We start from the raw sequence: 24,867 nt of genomic DNA on the forward strand, positions 1-24,867 counted from the left end.
TTCTGTCTGGGTTTCCATGTCTGTCCAATTCCTGTCCGATTCCATCTAGATCTACAGACAGACTAGTTTAGCTCTTTTGTACTTGCAATCCTCCTGCCTCAACCCAAGGCAGATATGAAATTCCTCCTTATTTCCTCCATAGCATCCTGGAGTTTCTCACAGCCTAAAACTTCTTGTTTTATGATGATTTTTGGGCTAAAAGTAACCCTCTCCTACTAAGTGGGAGCTTCTCAAGAGATGAAACATTGTTCAATTTCTTCTGTAATTCTCTGAATACATTCTAGCAATGGAGATAAATGCAGGGAGAAGAAAGCAAGAGAGCGAGAGAGAGCGAGAGCGAGAGCGAGAGCGAGAGAGAGCGAGAGCGAGAGCGAGAGCGAGAGCGAGAGCGAGAGCGAGAGCGAGAGAGAGAGAGAGAGAGAGAGAGAGAGAGAGAGAGCAGAGAGGATCAAAGGAACAGAGGATAGTAACTAATAGCATCAGAACTCCAGTTCTGTGGCACTGGGGAACTGCTACATGAGTGTTTCTATCACTGTTTAATGCCCTGGGTTGTACAAAGTGTGCTGTGTCCCAGGTGCACCACATCCAGTGTGGCCTTGGCTCTTAACAGTCATCACTGACTAGGGCTTGAGAATGATGCACGTCAAAACAGGGTCTGTGCCCAATTGTGCGCATCCCCAAGTTCTCTGCATGAAGGTATCATGGGAACAGTACTGAACCCAAGGCAGATAAACCTTACAAACTGAAGAGCTGTGCCCAGGGGCCAGAACTTGGTCACTCTGGAATATGGATTTTATTGTGTAGTGCAGGTGGGCGAGCTGCTCTAGAGGACAAGCTGAGATGAGCTGAGGCTGCAGGGAAATCACTCCTGATGACATCAGGAGCTGTAGAGAGAAGCCTGGGCAAAGTGACAGAAGGAAACAGCAGCAAGGGACAGGAAGCAACATGAGGAGGGGACATGGGAGGAGAACTTTCTTCTGGAAAGGCAGAGAGGTGGGGGGTGGGGCAAGAAAGGAAGGGAGGGAGGTGCCAGGGTATCCTGGGTGGCTTGTAGGCCAGCTCTTAGTCCTGGAAGAAAGCTGTGGTCTGTCCTCCTAGTCAGAGTGAAAGAAGACACCACAGTTGGAGGGATGGCCACCGAGTGCAGAGCTAGAGGGGAGAGGCTAGCTAACTAAGGGGAAAACACTGAAGGTGACAGCCAATGCTGCCCTGGAATGGAGAGGTAGTAAAAGGGAGACTGAGGCAGAAGGAGGGCCTTGCAGTAAGATGGATGGGTGACACAGAAGTCAACCCAACTCTACATAATGCAACTGTGACCACTAGTTACTATGTGCTTACAACACTGTGATAAGGCTTTGCATTTTATGACATTTAAGTTTCCTGTGGCCAAGTCATCTTAGAGGTTGAGAAAGCATAGAAGAGGATGAGTGGGTCACTTCTTCATCCAGGTCACAGCTAACCCAAGTCTACATCCAGCCCAGGCAAACTTAGAAACTCTGCTCTTTACAACTGTGCTGAGCTTCCAGAAGCTTCCAGATTAAGAAGGCCACAGACCGCCTTGCAGACTAAACCCATGTGCCTTGCAGTCTTAATGTTTCTCTTACATCCTTAAGGCTCTATCTAGACATTGCCTCTCCACCATTCCTCCTAGGAAGGAGGAAGAAAGCACCTCAGAAGAAAGCACCCAACTATCATCCATAGTTGTTGGACAAACCTGAACTCCCTGGGATGAATTCAAGGGACCCCAAGCCAGAAGGATGAGGTCAGGAATGAGTCTGGGGGTCCCCACGGCATTCTCTGGCGGCTCGAGCAAACCACTGGCAACCAGAGTGTCTGCCTCTAAGTCTTGGGAGTTAATTTACCAGGCCAGCTCCTCGGCAAGGACTCCATTACCGTCAGCCATTAGGCTAATGTTATGGACTTTTCCAGAGTGTCTGAGCTGACATCGCTATTAATAGTGTTATTACGCCCATTAACAGTAGACCCAGAGAACTGGTACAGCTTCAATTATTCACTGACTCCCCAACTTTGAAGTTCCTGTTTCCAAGAGCAATCAGTGGGTCTGAAAAGAGTGTCTTTGATTAAATTATAAAGTGTGTGTGTTGAGGGTGGGGGGGAGGGGGTGAAGCTGCTTCCAGGCCAAACAGCACTGGAAGTTACTAAATAGAACAGAGGAGCTCTATCTCTCTCCCAGGTTGGGGGAGGAGGCATAGGTGGGAACACATCTGACTTGCACTGTTTGCTGTTACCCGGATTCCTAGGGCTGCATCTCACCACAGTCCTAGAAAATACAGACTACAAGAAGCCATGTGTAATTTACAGCTTTGAGCATCAAGGCCAAATGCTTAACCTCTTGGTGCATCAGTCTTTTCTTCTCTAAAATGGGAACAAAATGGTATCACAGAGCTGGAGTTTCCTGAAGATTCCACGAGATAGTGTGTGCTAAGCAGTTAGAATTGGGCATAGCTTAGAGAGGAGAGGTGTCAGCAAGTATTACCCCATCACTTCCCTAATTTCCTCAGTCCATGGCCCTAAACTGCAGCTGATGTAGACCAGTTCATTGGCACGTCAAAGGGAGAAGGGCTAAAGGCGGAGGGAGGCTCAGCACCAGGAAGGGCAGGAGAGTGACAGCATGCTACCGGGGGTTATAGCTTCCTTTCCTTAACAGCTATCAAAAGTGTGTCGAGAACTGAGCTCTGTCTCAGTGGAAAGTTTAAGGTCAGAACCAGGGATGTTTTGACATTTCTAGCATCCTGCATGGTTCAGGAGTGTGGAGGCTGTGAATGTCCAAAAACACAGACAATTGACCTTAAATGGGATGGGATGATGGCAGGGAAGGGCCACGACTTCTAGTATCTCATGGGGTCTATCAAGATAATAGTCTTTAGCCTTTTGAGGCTGTGGTTTTCTAGTGACGCATGCCAAAGTTAGAGAATATAAACGGGGTTCATTTCTGGTCCTAGAAGAGCTCCCAAATTGCTTCCTACCAAGGGCTCCAGTACTTGGGAAAGCAGAGCTCTCCCCCAGGCAGTAGAGGCATCAGGGTCCCGCTTCATCCATCTCATCCATTTCTTAGGTCGGGGAATGGGTGCTTATGCAGACTCACAAAATGCATGAGTTTTCAGGCATTTGTCTCTGTCATCCCCATAGTGGCCTCTGCCCCAAACACAGAAACGCGGGTGACCAGCGGGCTCCAAGGGGACCCACCTCCCTCAGCCCGAGAGTTAAGGTCTTCTTTACTGAGCCGCCTTTCTTCCCTTCCTCATCCCACTTCCTGTGCACTGGGCCCGTACGGCCCTAGATCAGAGGTTCTATGAGCTCTAGAGAGAAAGGCCCCGGGCCCCTGCAAGGGGTTATTATTCAAGCCAGTGGTTCCAATGAGATTATCCTCTCTAATGAAGCAGTTACCTCCGCCCTCCCCTAAGCCTGAACTTTCACTGCTGGAGAATTCCCAGCCAAGTGGAAAATTAGAAGGGAAAGGAATGGAGAAGGAAGGGGGTGAGGGAGAGGGTAGGGGAGAGGGGGTGATTAAGTTTAGTAGAAATTAATTCCTAAACACACACAGAGAAATATTAACTCCCAGTGCTGCTGGCCAAGCAAACAAATTTCAGCATGGAAACCAGGCTCTCTGATGGGGTGGCTCAGGTAAGCCTCCCAGCCAGAGGGATCATAGCTAGGCTGTCTCCCCACACCCTCCGGTGTGGGCCCACTGGGCCCAGAAATCAGAAATCTCCCATCCTCAGCACTCTCTGCTGGCATTGGCCTATGCTTGAACTGGATCATTTAGAAGCTCTATGCTTAGATCATAATGAAACAGTAGAGAGGGAGGAGGAGGAGGAGGAGGAGGAGGAGGAGGAGGAGGAGGAGGAGGAGGAAGGCAGGGGGCTTCCAGATGACCCCAGCTATAGCTTGGATCTTCAATGTCTCCTACGGGCCCCTATGTTAAGCCTTGTTTCCTGGCCTAGTGATCGAACAGCTAGGTGATAGAACCTACTAGAATGAAGCTAGGTCAATGGCCTTGAGGAGTACATGGGACCAGAACCCTTCTTATTTCTCTCTTTGCTTTCCAACTGCCCTGAGGTGAAGAAGCTTCTCCATCACATGTCCCCACCGTGACATACCATGTTGTCACAGGCACAAAGTAACAGGTCCAACATGAAAGAACAGGTAGGCAGTGGGCTGGAGTTGACAGAAGAGGAGAGGAGGGTAGGAAGAAGAGCAGGAGAAGGCAAAGACATAGCCCCACTGAGCTCTTCTATTTCTAACAGTCTGTGCTGAAGGAGACAGCACCTTTTACTCAAGCCACTGTTGCACAGTGGCTACAACGGATTCTGATCAGCTTCCTTATCCACTTTATCCAACATCCTGGCATCTCCATGTCCATTAGTGTCCTAAGGTACAACAGGCTGGAAACACTGTGCTCTGTGCAATCTTGGATGCTCTTCTTTATGTAGGCATCAGTGTGGTTCTTTCTGTCTCTGTCTCTCTCTGTCTCTGTCTGTCTGTCTCTCTCTATCTCTGTCTCTTTCTCTCTGTCTCTCTGTCTCTCTGTCTGTCTCTGTCTCTGTCTCTGTCTCTGTCTCTGTCTCTGTCTCTCTCTCTCTCTCTCTCTCTCTCTGTGTGTGTGTGTGTGTGTGTGTGTGTAAATTAAAGCCTTAGAAGCAGCCCAGCTCTTTAGAATATCCCCAGAGAGCCAAGATATTAGACTGATGAGTTAACCATAAAGCTACAAGCGTGCTATATGCTTGTGTATGCATGTTTGTGTATGTATGTGGGTGGTTGTATGTATACGTGCATGCCCATATAAACATGAAGGCAAGGTTGTCTCCCTTGATTGCTAACCCCCTTATTTTTTGAGACAAGGACTCTCACTGAATGAGAAACTTACTAATTCAGCTAGGTTGACTGGCCAGTGAGTTCCAGGGATCCCCCTGTCCTTACCTCCCCAGTGCTGGGATTACAGGAACATGTTGTCACACCTGGCTTTTCATGTGAGTGCCAGGGAGCTAATGTCAGGCCCTCAAGCTTGTATGGCAAGAACTATAAAAAACTAAGCCATTTTCTCAGACCCTCTGTAATTTATATGAGAAGGTAGCATTTTTACTTGCCATCCTTTCATTACAAAGCATCTGTAATATTTGTGAATGGGCATGCACACACACACACACACACACACACACACACACACACACACACACTCACAGAGTCCCCTGGGGCCTAGGAAGGAGTCAGGGTTAAGAGTAGAAAGCAAGTTCCCTTAAGTCAGTCTATAGCTAGTGAGCCAATGGGAAGGGGGTTGACTATACTAATTTGAGACTTTCCTCTGGCCTACAGACTGTCAACCTTTGGTAAGGAGTCAGGCAAACAAATATGCTGGCAGAAGCAGACCCTACAATTCCCTACGACTCTGCAAGCCTTCAGCCAACAGTCCTAGAAGAGACCTAGGTTAGTGTTAAGGAAGTAGGTTAAAAAATTAAGAAATAAAACAAGGCTCTAGGACATTGGTTCTCAATATGTGGGTTGTGACCCCTTATGGAGGGCGAATGACCCTTTCACAGAGGTTGCATATCAGATATCCTGCACATCAGATATTTACATTATGATTCATAACAGTTGCAAAATTATAGTTATGAAGTAGCAATGAAACTAATTTTATGGTTAGGGGGTCACCACAATGTGAGGAACTGTATTAAAGGGTTGCAGCGTTAGGAAGGTTAAGAACTACTGCTCTAGGATATGCTTACATGGAGCAAGGAATGACTCACACTTTAGAGTCAAACCATCTGTTAAGAGGATGACCAAGGATGTTGTTTAGGGAACAAACTACTCTATACGTTCCTGGTAGCCTGTGGGCATGGCAGCCTAAATACATGGTCGGTGGTGAAGCTGCCCTAAGGAAGGAAGGAGGGCTTTCCAATAATGGATGGCCCAGCACTCTCTCCAGTCCTGGGGAAGGAAGGGAGAGAAAGGCTCCAGGAAGGAGGCCCTGGGGTCCGACCCCAGCCCCCAGGGACAAGGTCAGTCATCACAGGTACTGAGAGGTACATCTCCTGTGTTCCAGGCCACAGCAGGGGTTTCCTGCACATCCCAGCCTCCAACTTTCACAGCGCGGCTGTGAGCTGGCTCCTCTCACCAACATTCAGACCACAGGAAATGGAATCTGGACTGGTCTGTCCACAGATAACATCTTAGATTTTGCTCTCCTACCCCCTGGGTAGCAGGCTCTGTCCTTTCTACTCCCTCCCTCTTGTGTGATGAAGACTCTGCAGCAGTGGTTCTCAACCTTCCTAATGCTGCAACCCTTCAATACAGTTCCTCATGTTGTGGTGAACCCCCCCCCCCCCACCAACCATAACATTATTTTCATCGCTACTTCATAACTGTAATTTTGCTACTGTTATGAATCATAATGTAAACACCTATGTTTTCTGATGGTCTTGGGCAACCCCTGTGAAAGGAGTTGTAAGCCACTCACAGGTTGAAAACCACTGCTCTACAGGAAGAACTGAACCCTTGGGCCACGTGCTTGGGGTGTGGTGGGGCTTCTCCTAGCAGAGGAAGCCTGCAGGACCTGGAGGCAGAGATGCTGTGGAAGTCTGCACTTATCGTCACCCTGTACAGTCCTGTTTACATGATCTTCCCAGGAGTGATGCTCATGACTCTTCCGAAGAAGGGCGGCGCTTGGGCCAATCAATGAGCTGGGTCTGCCACTGGCGGTGGGATCCCGTTACCACCTAGACTAAGATAGGCTTCTTTCCCTGGGAATGGTGCCAAGGCAGGGGAAGCTGGGAGGGGGCTGGGGACCTGCCAAGCCTGGAGGGTGTGTTCCAGGCCCAGGACAGGAGACAGCTGTGATGGGGGCAAAGGCAGACTGGGCTTGAAGGGGTTTTATTCCCGTTTGCCCAAATCAGAACAGGTGGGCTCAGACACAGAGGACAGCCCTGGGGATGCAGGCTGAAAACTGCAGGTTGAATAAACAGGCAGCTTTGTGATTGCTGCCCTGGCCGTTAGGAAGACGGGCCTGTAGGCAGGGCCAGGGGCTGCAGAAGAGGGCGGGTGGGGGGAACTTCTCTGTCCCCCTGGGCTGGCAGGTATGCACTTTGCCACGTTCACTAGGGCAGAGGGAGGAACAGCAGAAAGGATTTAAATGACTGGGTCATCTCTTCAGCATATTCAGCTCACAGCCCTCCTGTGACCTCCCTGGTACAAAAGCTCTTTCAATGACATGGCCACCTGTTTGCAGAGGCTCTGTCCTCAGACTTCTCATTCCTCTGTTTTTTTCTGTGGCTCTCTCCCACCCTCTTGCTCTTTTTTGTCAGTCTCTGTCTAACACACACACACACACACACACACACACACACACACACACACACACACACACACACACATCACCTTATTCCTCAAAAATGACCATGAAATCAGACGGAGCCACACACTCAGAGGGTCCTGTTTTGTTCTTTGTCATGGATTTCATGAAGGTCGAGCTTGCTGGGGCACTCGGCAAGGGCCAGGGCCACTTAGCACAGGGTCTTGCCAGCACGGAAGCCTGACAAATGTGCTGATTCAGGGACCCCATCATTGCACCAAAGGCCTGGTCCCCAAGAAGATTCACGACAGAGACAATATAACCTGATCATTTTGCATCCCTGAGACTAGCACTGTGTCCAACACAGAAAGTGCAGGTCTGGTCTTAGACCCCCTGAGTGTGTGTGTGTGTGTGTGTGTGTGTGTGTGTGTGTGTGTGTGTGTCCACAGATATGCATGCAGGAGTACGCACTTGTGTGTCTGTGTATACAATGCTTTAGGAAACACTCCCATGCTGGTTCCTTGCTCCCTTGCTAGCAGAGCCTCTCAGGACCAGCATCTATAGACTGGTTCCCACACCGACACTTCACTCTTCACACCCAGCCCTCTCCTTTCTTCTGCTTTGCCCACGCCCTTTTTGTTGCCTCTCCCAAACATGCATGTTCACGTTGTGCCCACTGAAAAGGACAGGGCAGGAGGAGCAACTTCCGTGCCTGACCTGAATCAAGACCTACAGGTAGCACTGACTAGGAGAAGAGAACCTTCTAGAGGGAGGCAGCGCTGTCTGCCTGGGCTACCTAGGTTTGCACATGTTAAAGCTCTTCAGATGGAACACATTGGATCTGTGCATTTTAGTCTATACAAGTCTAAAATTGTATCTTGAGGGCAGGAGAAGGACCTGCCGAGTGTTTCAGTAATCAGACAGTCTGGGCCTGTGGGGATTCATGAGCTGTGTCTTACCAAGGAAGTTTCCAGATACCCTGGACACAGATCCAATGTCAGTTTCTGTCTGCCCTCATCATGCATTCACTTCACTGAGAGCTTAACATTATAGAGAGCAGCACCCTGATGGTGCAGAGGTTTTTGGACTCATACAGCAGCCTTTATTACCCCATCTCATCCTCAAGTTAGCACCATGACAAGCTATGGTTCTCCCTCCTTGCAAATGTAGATGCCAAGTTTCTTCCACACAGTTTTATGGTCAACCCTCAATATTTGTGGATTCCATACTTCAAATTCAGTGAATTGCTAACATTTATTAGTGGTCTCCAAACTTGTCTTCATGGCACTTTTGAGGTCACTCAAGGTCGTATGTGGAGTGAGGAGTGATTCAAGTCACATGTACATCGCTAGGGTAAGAAGAGGTGACATTCTGCCTTCTTGTTTCAGTATAAATGAGTATTTTGAGGCCTATTTAATGCCACACTTTTCAAGTTCTCTCCTTTGTTGACTTATGACTTATAAAGATGTACTGCCCTGTATTCCTATACACACCAAGGCCATGGTGTAACACAGAGAAGGTGTGTGTGTGTGTGTGTGTGTGTGTGTGTGTGTGTGTGTGTGTGTGTGTGTGTGTTGTAGAGGCACATGCTGTAGGACATACAGAAGACATGGAGGCAGGAGAATCATGAGAATCTTCATCCAGGTATGAAGTTACAGTTCTGTTGGCCATGAGTTGAATGTCAATGAATTGGCGGTGTTGACTGAGGAAGACGTCTTAATACAGATGTCCAACAAATGAGGTTATGCACCAGTCCATTGATGAAAAGGTTGTGACCAGAGGTTCTCAGTAACCTGACCCTCTATTTCTCTTAGGGGCAGTGGTTTGGTATTTGCTAATTCAGTATTCACAGATCTTTATAAGATACCACTATTACAACAGGCGGTGGTGGCACACGCCTTTAACCCTATCACTTGGGAAGCAGGGGTAGGCAGATCTCTATGAGTTTGAGGCCAGCCTGGTCTACAGAGTGAGTTCCAGGACAGGCTCCAAAGCTACACAGAGAAACCCTGTCTCAAACACCTCCCCCCTCCAGAAAAGAATACCACTACTACATATAATGTGAATCAGTGGTACTCACAGCCTCACAAGTGTACGAGACAGGAGAACTAGACCACATTGATTTCAGTAATCATTACAAGCTCTCCTGTCATAGCCACATAGTAGCCCCCACTCCCACTGTAACTCCTTGGGTAAAGAGAGGTCCCAGAAGCAGCAGCTCAGCGCTGGGTGGCAGATGAGGCAACCCTTGTTCAGCCCCTGTTCTCCGAGAGCCTGTGTTTAGTAAGGGTTGAGTGAGATGTGATGCCAGGCTGAAGGAGGTGAGGAGAAACAGCATGTCATCTGCCGATTAAGCAAAGGCAGCTTGAAGCTGTGACACCCTCAGGGACTTGGGCACACCATTCAAGGGCCATCTAGAAAATCACAGGAGTCGGCCAAAGCCTAAGAGGAAGGACCCTTCGGAGCTCTCAGCCCTTGCTGTAGCCTATGAGATCGCTGACGACCCTACCTGATGTGCCAGTGTTCTGCTCGCCAAGCATCTGACCCAAATGGTTAGCCTAATCAGTTCTGCTATAACCCAGTGAAGTAGGCAAACTGTGCATCCTCTTTCCAGGCCCTAGAGGAGGGCTGGGGATGCTGGGGAGATTTGGATTTGATTCTGGGTCAGACACCACAGTCACGTCCATGACTGTGTCCTTTATGGCATGCTGAGACTGGAGCTGCTGGCTTTCCTATGTGATGACCTGCTTTATGCATGACCCTGACTATCCTCTGGCTTTAGTTTATCTTGGTTTTCTAACATAGGAGTCAGGGATAGCACCATACAAGGGGAGACTGAAGACATATAAGAAGCAGTGAATGGTATTTTCTCTTCTCAGACCTGCTTAACCTAGCTGTGGAGCTGGGTGGTGAGGCACTCTGGCCCTCCTGGAACCTTCTTTAAGCCCCAGTGTCCTGAATGCTCACTGCGATCAGTGTCCTATGGGGCTAGGATAGCATCATGGCACAAACTAACAGGGACACAGAGACCTGTGTTTTGGTCCTGAAGGATTTTAGGAAGGGACCAGCTTTAATGATGGCCCTGAAGTAACACTTGTACCATGCTGTGATAACTAAGGCACGCCCAACCAGCCAGTTAGGTAGCTTCAAAGTTCCTGAGGAAGGCATTAGGTTGAGAATGCATTCATTCCTTTTCTGGGAGGTCTCACTATGCTGGACAAAGAAATTTATCTCCTTCTGCCTTACCAGGTAGCATCGGGGACCTCTTCTGACTTGACTCAAGCTGGTCTGCCTTCCAAATGCACCTCTCCACCGTCCTTTGTGGGGGCCAATCCTGGGGCCACTGCACTATTACCGGACGACCCTGATGTCCGTTTCAGCACAGTTTCCCATCTGCCTCGGAGTCATGTGTGTTTCAGTACAGCTCAGTGGTTCTCAATTTCTTTTTGCTATACCATGCCTAACAGATTTCAGGCCTTCCCTGAAGGAACTCAAGGCCTCATTATGTCCAACACCCAGAAAAAAAGGAAGTTGGCTGTTCTATTGGAGAGGCTGTGTGAGAAATTAGGAGGGTGTTTTTAACTGTCAGAATCTAAGAGAGTGTTTCCTGCCTTTGGAAGAGGAGAGAGATAAGATCCCACCTCCAATTTCTTATAGTCCAAAATTACTGAAAATTACAACAAATGTTATTGGTCCCAAGTACTTCAGGCTGTTAATGAGAAGACTAAAATCCTATCTTATGGGGCTTGTGGATAGCTCAGAGAAGATCAGGTTTCGGGCGGCCACAGGAATCAGTGATGGCTAGAGTAGGGCCAAATTCCACTGGATGGGGTCTAACTATGGTAGCTATTCCAGGAGGAGAGAATAAAGATCTTGGGATTGGAGAGATGGCTCAGTGGGTAGCCGCTCTTCCAGAGGGCTCCGGTTAATTTCCAGCACTGACATGGCAGCTAGCAGCCATCTGTAACTCTAGTTCTGAGGGATCAGAACGCTTCTCTGGCCTCTCTGGGCACCAAACATACACATAGTACACAGACATACATGCAGGCAAAACACTGATACATGGCAGATAAAAATTAATTAGAATTTAAGAATGGTCTTCAGCTCTCTCCTATGTCCCGGCTAGTTGTCTGCATTTCCAGTTCATTCATCGAGTTACTATTGGTTTCCAGATGATTCTGATTGCCTTCTCCCCTCTTCTAGAGAATAAATGAAAGGAAAAAAATAAGCAGCAGCAGCGCATGGTTATGTGCTGGCAGTTGGTCTGGCCTTTCTTCCCTCCTGACTTTAGGCCCGAGTTTATTTGTAGCCAGCTTATAGGTGTGTGACAGCCAAGGAAGGGTCCTCATGTATGTCACACATAAAAGTAACAGGAAGTTCTGTGGTCATAGCACAGGGTATATTGAATGGATGTTGAGTTACAAGATGGACGTCACATATATACCTAGCACATAATTTAGTGGTCTGGTTGAATTTTGAGAAAAAAAAAAATCCCCTGTCATTGGGGGGGAAGGGCTGCGGGGAGGGGGAATCTTCTGAAAAGTCAGCAAATTGAAGTCAGACAAGTCCGAGGGTCTGCTTCCCTGTGGCTCTCCAGGGTGTCATTGCCATACATGTCTTAGGGGACCTGGACAAGTTAAAGTGAACCCAGAAAGAACGGCAGAGTGATAAAGCTTGCAAGAGGTGCAGGGATGGAAGGGCGAGGAAGAGAAGAGTGCAGAAGGAGAGAGAGAGAGGAAGGACAGAGAGGAGGGTGAGAGCCACTGGCAGGAGGCGGGAGGGAGCAGCCAATGGTACTCACGTGTTGTGGAGCACACACCAGCCACAGTGGGGGTCCCCTGAGCCAAGACACTCGCCACAGCTCCGATACTGCCCACAGGATTCCACAGGAACTCTGGTAAGCTAGAACAGCACAATGAAGACGAAGAAGCAGTCAAGAGCCGGCAGAGCACCTGTGGTTCACAGCTAAAATTGCCATCCTAAATATCATCATATCACCCGAGACACTGGAGGAGCGTGGAGGTGCTTAGGGCTCCGGCAACAAAGAAACTTTGGGGAGCCATATTGGAGTCGGTGGCTGCGTAGTATCCTGAGGATATAACCACTTACTAGGTTCTAAGATGTGTCTGGGAATACAGAACACATTGAGTTCATATAAAATATCATAAAAGAGACTTACACATCACACACTTAAATTTCCCTATTACCCTCACCCCCAAATATTTCTGCAAATACCCAATCCATTACATATTTGTTTCCGATCAAAGTAATAAACGAAATGCTCATTCTTTCTCCATCTTGTTTTGCTTCCCCTCACTCCTTTCCCTTAGGTTAGCACTTTTATTTTTCCAGAGAGCACTTAACCCCCCACCCAGCACCCTTCCCTCTACTTCCTCCTGGCTGTTTAACAAGGTGACTGATCTACCCTGTGGCTGCCTCCTGCTTCATACTGTTGACCAACTTGCTCCAAAAACTGATTTCACTGCATTTCTTTCAAAGATCAGTCTTGCTGTTTCCCCCTACCCACACCCGTTCCATGATTTGAGGCTTCCTCTCCAGCCCAGAGACTTTACATTCGCTTCCAACAGCAGCTTGTTAACATAAAATGTTCCACATGACATTTTCACTTAGCCCAAATGCCTCCATTTCCTGCACGCTCTCAAATATCGTTTGAATTTTCTTTGTTCTCTAAGGCAGCCTTGATGTCGCCTTACATGATGCCCAAGTACCTGCTACATAGTAGGTATTTAAAGATGACACTCATGATCAAATGGAATTTTAATTTTCTTTTTATAGCCTTGGTCTTTATTTCCTATTTTGCCAGTTTCTTCTTTATAAAAAGTTTTTTTTTAATATATTTTTTTTCATTTGGGATATTTTATATATCTATTTTTTTTCTCAATGGAGGGCTTCTTGGCTAGTCTTTTAGTTAGCCAGGACAACTGGCTATGGTCATCATCAGAAGCGGCATGGTAAACTGTGCACACTGACCCGGCTGAACCGTCTCTGCTCATGAGTGAGCACAGGGGCTGTGTTTCCCCTGCTGTTCCATAAAGCATCTGCGCTGTACACTTATGTCCACTTGGCAGGGACTACATGTAGCTCCTGCACAGGGAAACTGGCACCAGAGCCTGCTCAATTAGTCTCCACACTCCTTTGGAATTAATTAATAATTAATTCCAAGTCCCACTATGGGCTCCTTTGACTTCATTTCCTCCTTTCCTTCATCTGTCTTTCTGTAGCGGCCTCCTCTCATTCTCACAGATTTGCCCTTGGCCTTCATGGCTTGTTCGAATGTCTTTGCTTTGCATTTGGAATTTTCTGTGTTTTTCACACTTACTTTTTTATGTGTGTGTCTGTATGCACATGCACACACATACATGCGTTTGTTGTGCACACATGCGGAGGTCAGAGCATAACTTTCAGGGATTGTGGATTCTAGGGATAGAACTCAGGTTATCAAGCTTGTTGGCAAACACTGGTACCCACTGAACCATCTCTTTGCCCCTAGAATTTCGTCTTAAGTTCTATCATTGCCCAGGTGACTCCCCATAGGACCTCAATGTCTTTATAATTAAATTTGATGATCAGTTTCTTTTTAAAAATCAATTAGCCTGCTGGCTCTACAGGCAGCTAGGAATTTAGCTTATTCCTGGTGCCACTTTAATTTTTCTCCCCCTCCTTAAGCAAATACCTTCTAGTCATGTAAACACATACATAATAGTGCTCAACCCGGAGGACCCTGACTCCTAGGAATTCAGGAGTAGGAATGAGATTCACAAACCATTTTCAATATTTCCAAAAGCCTAATGGAAATTGGATTGTTTGCTATTTTATGTGTTTATGCATACTCATGTGTGTCCCATATTAAAGTAGGAAATATATTATGACTTAATAAATGCAGTTTGTTTAGTAGACAGAATCTTTCAAAATGTGACTCCCTGAGGGGGAAAAATAATAAAAAGGGCTATAGATGGTGAAAGTTGGGAACCGTAAGTACATAATCATGTTTTCATGGGTTCCAGCTGCCTGTCTGGCACTCCATATTTTGCATGGGCTTAAAGGAAAAATATCATGGCTTGTTCAATCAAAAGCATTTTCTTGGTCTAAACTTAATTAACATTCTCCCCAGTTTCTCCTATCAACATGTTCAATAATCTGTCTTGCATGGAATATGCCCTGGAATTCCAGGGTGAACCCTGGGTGAGGGTGTGCCTTACAATTCTGAAGTATACCCTAAGATGCTGGGGTGTGTCCTGGGTTTCTGGGATGTTAGCTCTGTTTCTGGTGTTTACCTGGGGCTGCAGGGTATGTCCCTGGGCTCCAGGGCCTGCCTCAGGGTTCTGAAGTATGCCCTGGGATTCCAGGGTATTCCTGTCTTCTGGAGTTCTGGGGTATGCCACTTTGAGTAAAGAGCCATCCCCTGGTTGAGATGGATACCTGAGAAACCTTTGCAACTGGTGTTTAATAATGTCAGTAGGCCATAATTATAAAATCCTTCCTCTCTTGCTTTTAAACAGCTATCATTTTTTTCCCCTTTGGTTAGAAAAGATGTCAGAGTCTACAGAGGGAGGTTCAAAGCACCCTTGGCCATCACTAGCAATGAGACCCTATTGTCTCTGAGACTAGTTTTTCCTGTCCTTAAACTTGAGATAAACCCCATGTTTCTATTCCTGAAGCATATGACCAGGAAACTGATTCATATGGGGTCCAGGGTCCAGCCCTCCACAGGGATGGTTAAGATTACCACAGGCTTTGCTGTGAGCATTGCATTCCCTGTTGCTCATCGCACTGACCCATCTCCCGAGTCACAGAGACATGCCCCGAGCCTTCCCTAGCTCTGGGGAGCTACACTGGGAGTTAATAGATCTGGAAGATCCTTAGTCCCTTCATCCATCCTGTCATTTCCTCTTTAAAGGTGACATCAGCTCCTAAGCCATTCACCATTTCACTCTTCAGATGGGCCTCTGAAGTTCCCCCAGCTTCCCGGATGGATTCAGACCCTTTCCTAGCTTCTGAGTCAGCTCTACACCGTTCTTTGATTTCAGCTACACATCTATGTGTGACAGGACACAAGTCCCCAACAGTCTGAGAGCTAGATCTTAGCTACTGCTTTGCTCCTGGTTCTCCAGATGAACTTGAACAGTTCCCTCCAGGTCTCTTTCAATCATCTAAAAAATATGCAACCATAGGGCTCATTCTAGATTCCTTTTGAAGCTGACATTGCAACTCCTTGTAAGTGTCCAGACAAAAACCTCACCTAAGTCATTCCGTCCTTCTTGTTTGGCTTTCATGGATATGTGTAAACATGATACTAGAGACTTTCAAGAGAACACACCCTGAAGACATTATCTGGGAATCTGGAACTTTCTCTTTGAAAGGCCAACAACAGAGATTTTTGCCTTTCTTGCAGCTCATTCCCACTAGGCATCATGTCATTTTTTACTATTTATTTGTGAGGTTGATCTAAATGTTCCCCAGTCTCTTAAAGCATGGATGCTAAAATTAACAGGCCACAAAGGAATTCCAATAAACCAAAGAAAACAGTTGTCATTTTTTGAGGGTTTGATGTCATCTCTCTCCCTTTTGCAGAACCAGGGACCAGGGACTCTCAGAAGTCCCACTCTCGGGCTACCTGCTCTCCAGCATTGCCCAGTACTGCCTCTGTGGCTTCACCTTCTCTAGCCACAACATTGCTTTCCTGTGGACAATTCTAGAGTGCACCAGAAGTTTCCCAGACACTTTAGAATCACCTTGGCAAACTGAAATTAGTACAGCCATTTATCTCGGTTGCAAATTATATACCCTAAAGTCCTGGGCTCTGATTCACACCTTGCTAGTATGTTCCAAAGGTGGCCAGATGGTTTCTCAGCCACTTGCCCCCATGATTCCTCTTTCCACCCCAGTATCTGGATTTTTCTACCTACACTGGACACCAAACAAAGCTGCCTCTCCATCCCCCACCTCAGTTCTTCTCCTGACCCTGGAACACAAACCACTCCAGATGCAGAGCCCCACGATTAATTAAAAGCACCCCACGCTGATGAAAGTCTTAAGCTACAGTGCCAAGCATGCTAATTAACCAAGTGAGGGAATTCAGACCACAGGAAGAGGTGAAAAAAGAGAAGTGTTTGTGTGTCAGGGGGCTGACTTCTGTTGGGAGAACCATGGGACGACAGTGTGACCTGAGCCATCATAATGATAGATGGTGGCTGAGACCACAGAAGATTGAGGTCCCTCCCCTGGCCACTGGACTCCAGGAGGGGTTGTTGATTGATGTGGCTACAGTGGAGCCCTTAGTGCTTCCAGGGAGGGAGCCCCATCCCTTCTCAGGACCACCCCCACACTAGAGCAGGGGAAGAATGTGGCTCCTGGAACAAGAGGGAGGTGGCATCTGTAGCGCTGTCTTGGCCCACTGCTCTACCTTTGTGCTACTACCACAGTTTCTGGGTTTTTAGTTTTTCTGTTTGTTTTTCGAGACAGGGTTTCTCTGTGTGTAGCTCTGGCTGTCCTGGAAATCACTCAGTGGACCAGACTAGACTCGAACTCACAGAGATCCACCTGCCCCTGCCTCCCAAGTGCTGGGATTAAAGCGTGTGTCACCACCGCTGGGCACTGCTCTACCTTTGTATAGAAACTTTCCAGGCAGCGAACGATTCCTCAAAAACACGGAGATGTGCCATGTAACACAGTGACTTGACTACTGGGTACACAGTCAAAAGAAGTGAAACCGGGCCTCCAGGACACATCTGCACGTTCATATTCCTAGCAGGATTATTCACAATAGTTAAAATGGAAGTTACCCAGTGTCCATCAACAGGAGAACGGATGGACAAAACGTGGTGTGTACTTAGGCTGAAATGATATTCAGCCTTCAAAGGAAAGGAAGGCAGAGTGACGGCACATGCCTATGATCCCAGAACTCTGGAAGCTGAGGCAGGAGAGGGAAAAGTTCAAGCCCAGCATGGACTACACTAAGCTTGAGGCCAGCCTGGGCTACAAAGAGAGATCCTATCTCAAGAAGCCAAAAAGGAAGGGAGGGAAGGAGAGAGGCAAAAGGGAAGAAATTCTAGATCAGCTTTAAGGACAATATGTTAAATCAAATGGGTAAGACACAAAAGGGGCAATGATCGCACAGAGTGTCATAGTGAGTAATTAGAATGGTGGCTGACAGGCACTGGACATACGGAGGGAGGAATGAGCTACTACTGAATGGGTACGGAGTTTCAGTTTAGAGAAATGAAATGTTCTAGAAATGGCTACACCATTTACATATGCTCTAATGTCCATGGACACCCAGAAACAGTTAAAACAGCAAATTTCATGGTATATCTGTTTTGCAGTCATTATTAAAATGTAGAAATGCTCTTCTGAGTGGGCTTCAGCAAAGGGCTCATCTTCAGCAGGCCAGAGTTGGCCTGAGAACACCTGCTCAGCTCCCACTGTCAGGGGCAAGCAGGCTAATGCATTCATGCTCATGAGATATTCTGAGATACCTTAGTAAATAGACACGCATTTTTCAGCTCCTCAGTTTAATCTCCCTTAGACAAAGGTTTGGAGATAAGTCTCTCACCATGCACTATCATTTGTTTCTTGATTTGAAAAGATAATGTCACAGCCTATCTATCTAGAACTTTCCTTTCCTCCACACCCTCCAAGAGGCTCAGAATCCAAATGGTTCACATGCTGGTGAATAGCCCCTGACTGTAAAGATTTGTTTCTTTTATTTTTGAATTTATGTTTATAACACATAAATTCATACGTAAATGTATGAATTTATGTGCACCACGTGTAAACAGGTGCTCTCTGCAGCCAGAAGAGGGCACTGAGTACCCCAGAACTAGAGTTCAGCAGTTACAGGCTACCTAAGGAGGGTTTGGGAACCTGAACCTGTGTTTTCTGCAGAACAGAAATTTGTTCTTAACCTCTGAGGCATCTTTGCTGCCCAAACCTGACCTCAGATAATTACCCTTCTTCCCATGGCCTGTGGGCTCTATCCTCCCTTCCCCATACTTTCCCTCCTCGGACTGCTTTCCTGGGAACCACACTGATTATCTTTGTTCTTTTCCAGCTAAGCTCAGCTTCCTTAAACAATATAGTATACTTTGGCTTGGTCTTAGACTATATTACTTTGTGTGTGTGCATGTATAGGTGTATATGTAATATTTGTGTGTATGCATGTGCATGTGTGCTAGAGGGCAAACTTGACTGTCATTTCTCAGGTGCCTCAACTTTTTTTTTTTTTTGACTGAGTCTCTCACTGGCCTGGAGCTCACCAAGAAGTCTAAGCTGGCTAGTAGCCAACCCTAGGGGTCTACTGTGCCTGGATGTCTTACTTGGGTTCTAGCACTTGACTCAAAAATCTTATGTTTGCAAGCCAAGCCCTTTAGTTGACTAAGCTATGCCCCATCTCTACCTTTGTCAATAGAAGCATCATCATCATCATCATCATCATCATCATCATCATCATCATCACTGTCATCCTCCTTACGTCACTGGTCTCGTGACCAAAGACCACCAATTTATAAAACAGTAGCCTAGGCTAGGAAGGGGTGAGTGATAGAATAGAGCAAAGGACCCATCCCAGCTTTCAACACCTGGCCCTGGTCTTCCATTCCTAGAGATTATCAGAAGCTGAGCATCCTCTAGTGGCTGGAGGAATCAGTGTGGTCTCATGAGGTCTGGCTCCCTGCTGACCAGCCCCTGACTGTTTTCCCTGTACTTTGCAAGATACTTTTCTCTGGCAGTCGGGGCCCTACTCTGCCTGTTGCAGCTCTGATCCCAAAGGGTGCCTGCTGCTCTGCAGATTTCATGCAGAAACACTCCTTCTGGACTGCGCACAGTCACTGTGTGCATCTCTCATTTGTTTAAGCTTTTGACATTCTGGTCGAAATGTGAGTTATTACTCCATCTCTACTCTTATAATTGGATGCTAATGCCACAGTGGCTACACTGAGCCTGATGGCTGGAGTTAATTTAAATGTCCAAAAGGCTTCCTAAGTACCCAATTTCCTTCAAAATTGTCAAAAAGGAAAGAAAAAAAAAGAAAGAAAGAAAAAAAGAAAAAAAGAAGCAAGAAGACCCATTAAGAAACTCCAAGAGGTTCCCGGGGAGCTGTCAAACTGCACAGATGTGGCACTCAGTGCCATCCTTCATGCTGTCCTCCCATCTCCTGTTCCCAAGCAAGGGAAGTATAGCTGAAGAAAGTTAGTCCCCTCCTAGGAGCAAATTAACTCAGTAATGCATATGCATCTCTGTGGCATGGTCTCAGGAGCTTCCACAGTCTCTCCTCAGGCATTTCGTTCATTCCTTTGGTGGCCTCTGGCTACATTTCTAGTTTTGTTTCTTCTGACTTGAGGCCATGCAAGGAATTCATGGAGTCTCAGGAAGCCCCTCATGGCCAGGACTATCACCTATGGTTGAATCCATCCAGGTGTGTGGAGTCCTTAAACTCACTTCTCTTCTCAGCGGTGGTGGTGGTAGGCATAGGGGTCTTTCTAACCCAGCTGCTTGAGAGAGGCAGCTGTCAGGACACTGGTCCAGGCAGTCATGGACTATACTTTGCATCTCAGTTCATCTAAGTCAGTCTTTTAGGACCACCCTTGATGTTGCCTCATGGAGAACAAAGAGGCAGAATATACTTTTTTTCTACCCTTGACACTGGGCATGGCTTCAAGACTTGACTTGACCAATGAGATGGTAGCGAGCACAGGGCCAGTACATGCTTGAGATTTGCTCATGGGTTTGACTTTGTCTTCCTGTGCCTATGGCATCTCTACAAGAAGAGTTTCCAAGGTCTCTACTTCCTCTTCTTCTTGGGCCTCAAAGAACCTGTGCAGAGCAAGAACTGAGCCCCACCCACAGCCAGATGTCAAGCCAGCTTGAAGCAGAACTACTCAGTGAGACATCAGACATAGCCTTGCTCTATAAAGCTGTGAGTATGAGACTAAATGTCTCCCATGTGCTACTGAGTTCTGTGTTAGCCGAGTAATAATACATACTGTTGTGGCAACAGACATGTTGCCACATGGCTGAGACATAGGTGCGGGGAGACAATTACAAAAGGCACAAAAAAGTCTTGGGAGAGATAGTAGGGAAGGAGTTAGATGGCGGAGAGATAGGTTTTGATGTGCTAGCTTCTTTCTATCCTGGGCATCAGTGCCACAGTGAGCTTGGTGGTATCAGGTGCATGTTCAGAGACTTTTTGCAGCTCCAGTATGACTCAGTGGATCCTCTCATGTCCTTCCAGGCCTGCAATGCTCTCTTAAGTCTATGCCTATAGATGAGTAGATCTTAAGAGAGTCCACCCAAGTGAAAAGTACCAAAAAAACACTCTGGAATGAGAACCTAGCTCTCCAGATGTTCTTGTCTTATCGGATTGACTTCCTTGGGAACTAGTTTGCTTAGAGCTTTTTTGAGTTCTTCCAATTATGCCTGGACCATGGAGCCAATGCATCAGGAAGTACTCTTGAGTATACCAATATTGCCAATATTGTGTCCTCCTGCCTGTAGGTAGGAGTTCTGGGGTCAAGGTCATTGATACTTAGAGTAGCAAAATAACTCCAAAGCATGAGGCTTGGGAGGCTGAGGGCTGAGCTTCAGTCTATTCTGGATGCATTGGTGACCTTGGACAAAGCCCTCCCCGCCCCCCATCAGGGTTCAGAGGATTCATTTTCAGATAGGTGGATAAGTCATGCTGTCTCTGAGTATTGGTCACAAAATACTAATACTAATGGTTCAGGAAGCATTCTGCAATGAACAGTCGCAGATGTTGTGGAAGGCTGCAATTTGCTGCTATTAATAAGTATAAATGCCTAATAGGAAGCCAGTTTGCTCTGGGATCTTGGATAGCCAAGGAGTGAGTGCAGGCGCCGGAATCAGCAACATATGCTGCTCCTCATTAGCTAGTGGTGGTAGCTGGGAAGCAGGGCGATGAGCGGTCTGCTTCTGCAGAGCCTCAAGAAATCTCTATATCCCTGCACTTCAGCCCATCCCTGTACCTCACCCCATTCTTGAGCTTCCCACTGTGAACTGTGCCTCAGGAGCACACCATCATCCTCAACCAGACCCCTCCCAAGGAGAGAGCTGAACTCTTTCCTGCAGCACAGTTGGAAAAGCCAGGGCCCACAAAGGCTGAGCATCTTTCCCAAGGTCACTTGGCTGGGTGGTGGTAAAGGTGGGAAGAGAAATGAGGCCAGAGCTGCAGGCTTCCAGTAGGTCTTCCAGGCATGACTGCTTCGTCCCTCATATGACCCAGGGGACTGAGGAACCTGTCACTCCACACCTACACCTAGGACTTGGCTTGAAAAGTTCACAGCTCTACAGGATGCTTACTGTAAGGCAAGGATAGGTTAGTTGAGTTCAGGGGTGGGGTGAATACCCTTGTGAGCAAAAAAGCTAGCACTCTGTGGGAGCCCCATAAAGAGACCAGTAGTTGCTTTCTGTACATCTCTTCCTCCTCTGGTGATATTCTCTGGCTCTGGCAAGAATAATCAGAGAAGGAAATGAAGGTTGAAATAGCTTTGTCTCATTGACAAGTGAGAAGCTGGAGTTGGGGGGAAACACGGAATTGGGTTTGAGTACTGTGTCTGCCACTCACTTCTTATGTGCTGTGTGTAACTCCTTCACATTGCTGCGCTTCCTCTCCCCTACTCATGCTGGAGGGCTGAGGTTACTCAGGATGGCACAGATGAGTGTGTGAGCGAAATGCCAATAATAAATGTTCATCTATTGTTCCAGTACCTTACTCAGCTAGAAGTCATCTCTCCCCCCTCCCCCACACCTTGTATTCAGCTCATGCACAGTGGATGAGAACAGGCATGTGAGTGAATGCCTGCCTTCGTGACTGCATGCATGCATGGATGCAAGAATGGATGCAGACAGAAATGTATGCCTGCATACAAACAGAAAGGCATAGATGCGTGAATGAATGAAAGATTGAATTAGTGAAACTGGTTCCTGTCAAGCTCCTATACATTAAAAAAAAATTCTCATTTGGCAAAATATTGACTCTACCTTAAATCAGCCATTTTTGGATTACTGTCTCAAATTCAGATTATTGCCTCAAGTTTCAAGTTCACCTTATCAGTAGGAGGTCAAAGTCTCTGTCCTCTACAGTGTCATGCTCATATCACACAGTTGTCTCTGGAGTCCTAATCTCCAGGGCTGTGGTGGTGCAAGCTGGACACTTTCCTGGGCCAGCATGCCCCAGTGGAGAAGACTGGCAGTCACACTTTCATCCTATGCAGACAGCATCAGCCTTGCCTATATCCGGGGGAAACAGAACCAAGGGAAAGGAGGAGCATCCTGCCATCCTCCGAGTTAAAACACTGAAAGGGATCTTGGGCATAATCTATCTTTTGCCCCCCTCTTCTGTGGTTTCAGGGGTTATCTGAGGCCATGCAGCTCCCATTGCTATTCTTTTGCCACCCAATACAACCAATATGGCTAAGGTGCTAATTCTTGACCTAGTCTTCAGGTCAAGGCTGAAGGAAGAGACAAACTCAGAAGACTAGAACCTGACTGGGGCAGTGGGGGATAATGGCTCCCCCACCCTCTGTGTAGCAGGTGAAGAAGTAGCTTTTGTACTGGGGATCAAAGTGTTGTTCCTGCTCCAGCCATCTTTCACCAGTGATACTAACAAAGGCAATGGACTCATGTGAGCTGGGGCTGGGGACCTGCTGGCTGAGTTTTCTAAGCTCAGCCTGCTCAATGGGGACCTTTGTTCCTGCAGCCAAGAAGGAAAGGGAGGAAGAGAGGTTGGCACAGGGACACCTAACTCCAGGCCCCACTGGCAGCTGAGACAAGCTGGTCTAGAGGCATATGCTGCTGTGTCCTCCCCTGGCTGGCTGGCTCTGGCTCTTTGTGGAAGCAGCACGGTAGGTAGGTGGATGGGCCCTCCTCCACTCAGTGCCCTCCCCTTTCCCCTGACTTTGTCAGTCAAGGGCATCACTGGCCAGTGTCCCCAGCCTTGCTCTGGCTATGGAAACTTCCCACAGTCCATTCATGTGAGCATGTATGCAGCAACCAAGGGAGTATGCTCAGATGTGGTATCTGATCACAGCAGTGTTCTCCCCACATACGTGCTCATTCTGGGCCACAAAAAAATACCTCACTTTTCCTTGAAGACATCCCTAACTGGATAGGCACATCATTTGAGCAGGAGGCAAATGTCTTCTTTCTAGAAGAAATTTGATCCTGGGAAAGCCACTGTGCCTCAAAGCATGGAAAGTGATACCTCTTACAGAGAAAGACTTAAGGGTCCCCCTCTCTCAGGAAGCCAGGTGCTGCTGGCTGTAGGAGATGGCGTGCGTGCCACGAGGTCACCTAAACTCTTTTTGTCTCTACTCACCACTTGCCTCAAGGCACCGCTTAACCCACCAGCACCCACCCAGGCTCTGCTTGTAGGATGGGCCCAGACTGCTGCTGGGGAAATCAGGGAAAGAGTCTTTGCTGACTGTGTCACCTGTGCCCACACAGGCATAACGCATTCCCTACGTGTGAAGAAGATGCTGTGAGGACACTTAATACACGAAAGGGCAATAGTTACAGTACAGCATGCTAAGAGGACTGGGTTCCGATGCGCGGACACAGCCTTTCTGAGGAGTGATTTGGCAGCGATGGCTGAAACCTAAAATGAAGGACCAGCAAGGCTCCCTTTGCAGTCTTTCCAGCAGAAATCCCAGTGACCTGAGCATATGACTGTGGCTATTTGCTGTGCGAATGATTATTTAAAAAAAAAACCTGACAGTCCATCCACAGGGTGGACTATGATGAAATACCCAGGCTCTGGGACAATACTGGTCTGCTATCTATTGACATGGACTGATAGCCATGATTCATCTTTGAGTTTAAAAAGCGTGATTCTGAAAAAGGCATTTTATGACTCAAATTTTGTTTTTGACAGGGTCTTGATATGTGTCTCAGATCAGATTCTTTTTTTAATTAAACTTTACTGTAAAGAACTTGCAGTGAAATTAGGCAGATTTAAAAATCTATACATCTCAGTGAACTTCTATACAGTTAGAATAGCCATTGTGAACCAGTGGAGCCTCATATTGGAGTCTACACTTTCACTGTCAAATATAGTTTTTGCATTTACCCTCCCCCGCTACACACACATAGTGAAATCTTGGGCAGAGTTAACACTAGGAAAACACTAGCTTCATATCCTCTTTTATGATTCGTGTCTATGACAGGCATCCTGCCCTCCCCTTATTCTCCTTTCTACAAGTTACACTGCATCCACATGTACATCTATTACCTCTATACATACATATATTACAGGCTATGATCTGTGCAGGAGGGAAAGCATGCAGGCTTTGTGTGACATCACCTAATATACCTTCTACCCTCATCTGTTTTCCTGAAAATTCTATGATGTCATTTTTCTTTAGAGCAGAATAGTATTCCAATTTACTCAGGTGCCAGGTTTTCATTATCTATTCACCAGGCTGAATTCTTACTATTCCTCCTTCTGGCATCTCCTGAGTCCTAGAACTACAGGTGTGCACCACAGTGTCCAGATCAGTTTTTAGTTTTCAGAGAACTGCGCAGCACAC

General features: G+C 47.1%; 1 protein-coding gene across 6 annotated transcripts in view; it reads right to left on the bottom strand.

The window, feature by feature from the left end:
- Plxna4 (plexin A4) overlaps positions 1-24,867 on the bottom strand; it is a 465,281-nt gene that overhangs the window by 102,112 nt on the left and 338,302 nt on the right. For all 6 annotated transcript variants that reach the window (XR_008214655.1, XR_008214654.1, XR_008214653.1 and 3 more), the window contains exon 5: positions 12,108-12,208. Coding sequence is in view for 2 of the 6 variants with exons in the window: in XM_052722108.1 (XP_052578068.1) it covers positions 12,108-12,208 (101 nt within the window). In the remaining 4 variants the exon portion in view is untranslated. The remainder of the gene's footprint in view (positions 1-12,107; positions 12,209-24,867) is intronic.

This window comes from Peromyscus californicus, unplaced genomic scaffold (genome assembly GCF_007827085.1).
Source record: "Peromyscus californicus insignis strain IS unplaced genomic scaffold, ASM782708v3 Scaffold_6__1_contigs__length_162567912, whole genome shotgun sequence".
Lineage (NCBI taxonomy): Eukaryota > Metazoa > Chordata > Mammalia > Rodentia > Cricetidae > Peromyscus > Peromyscus californicus.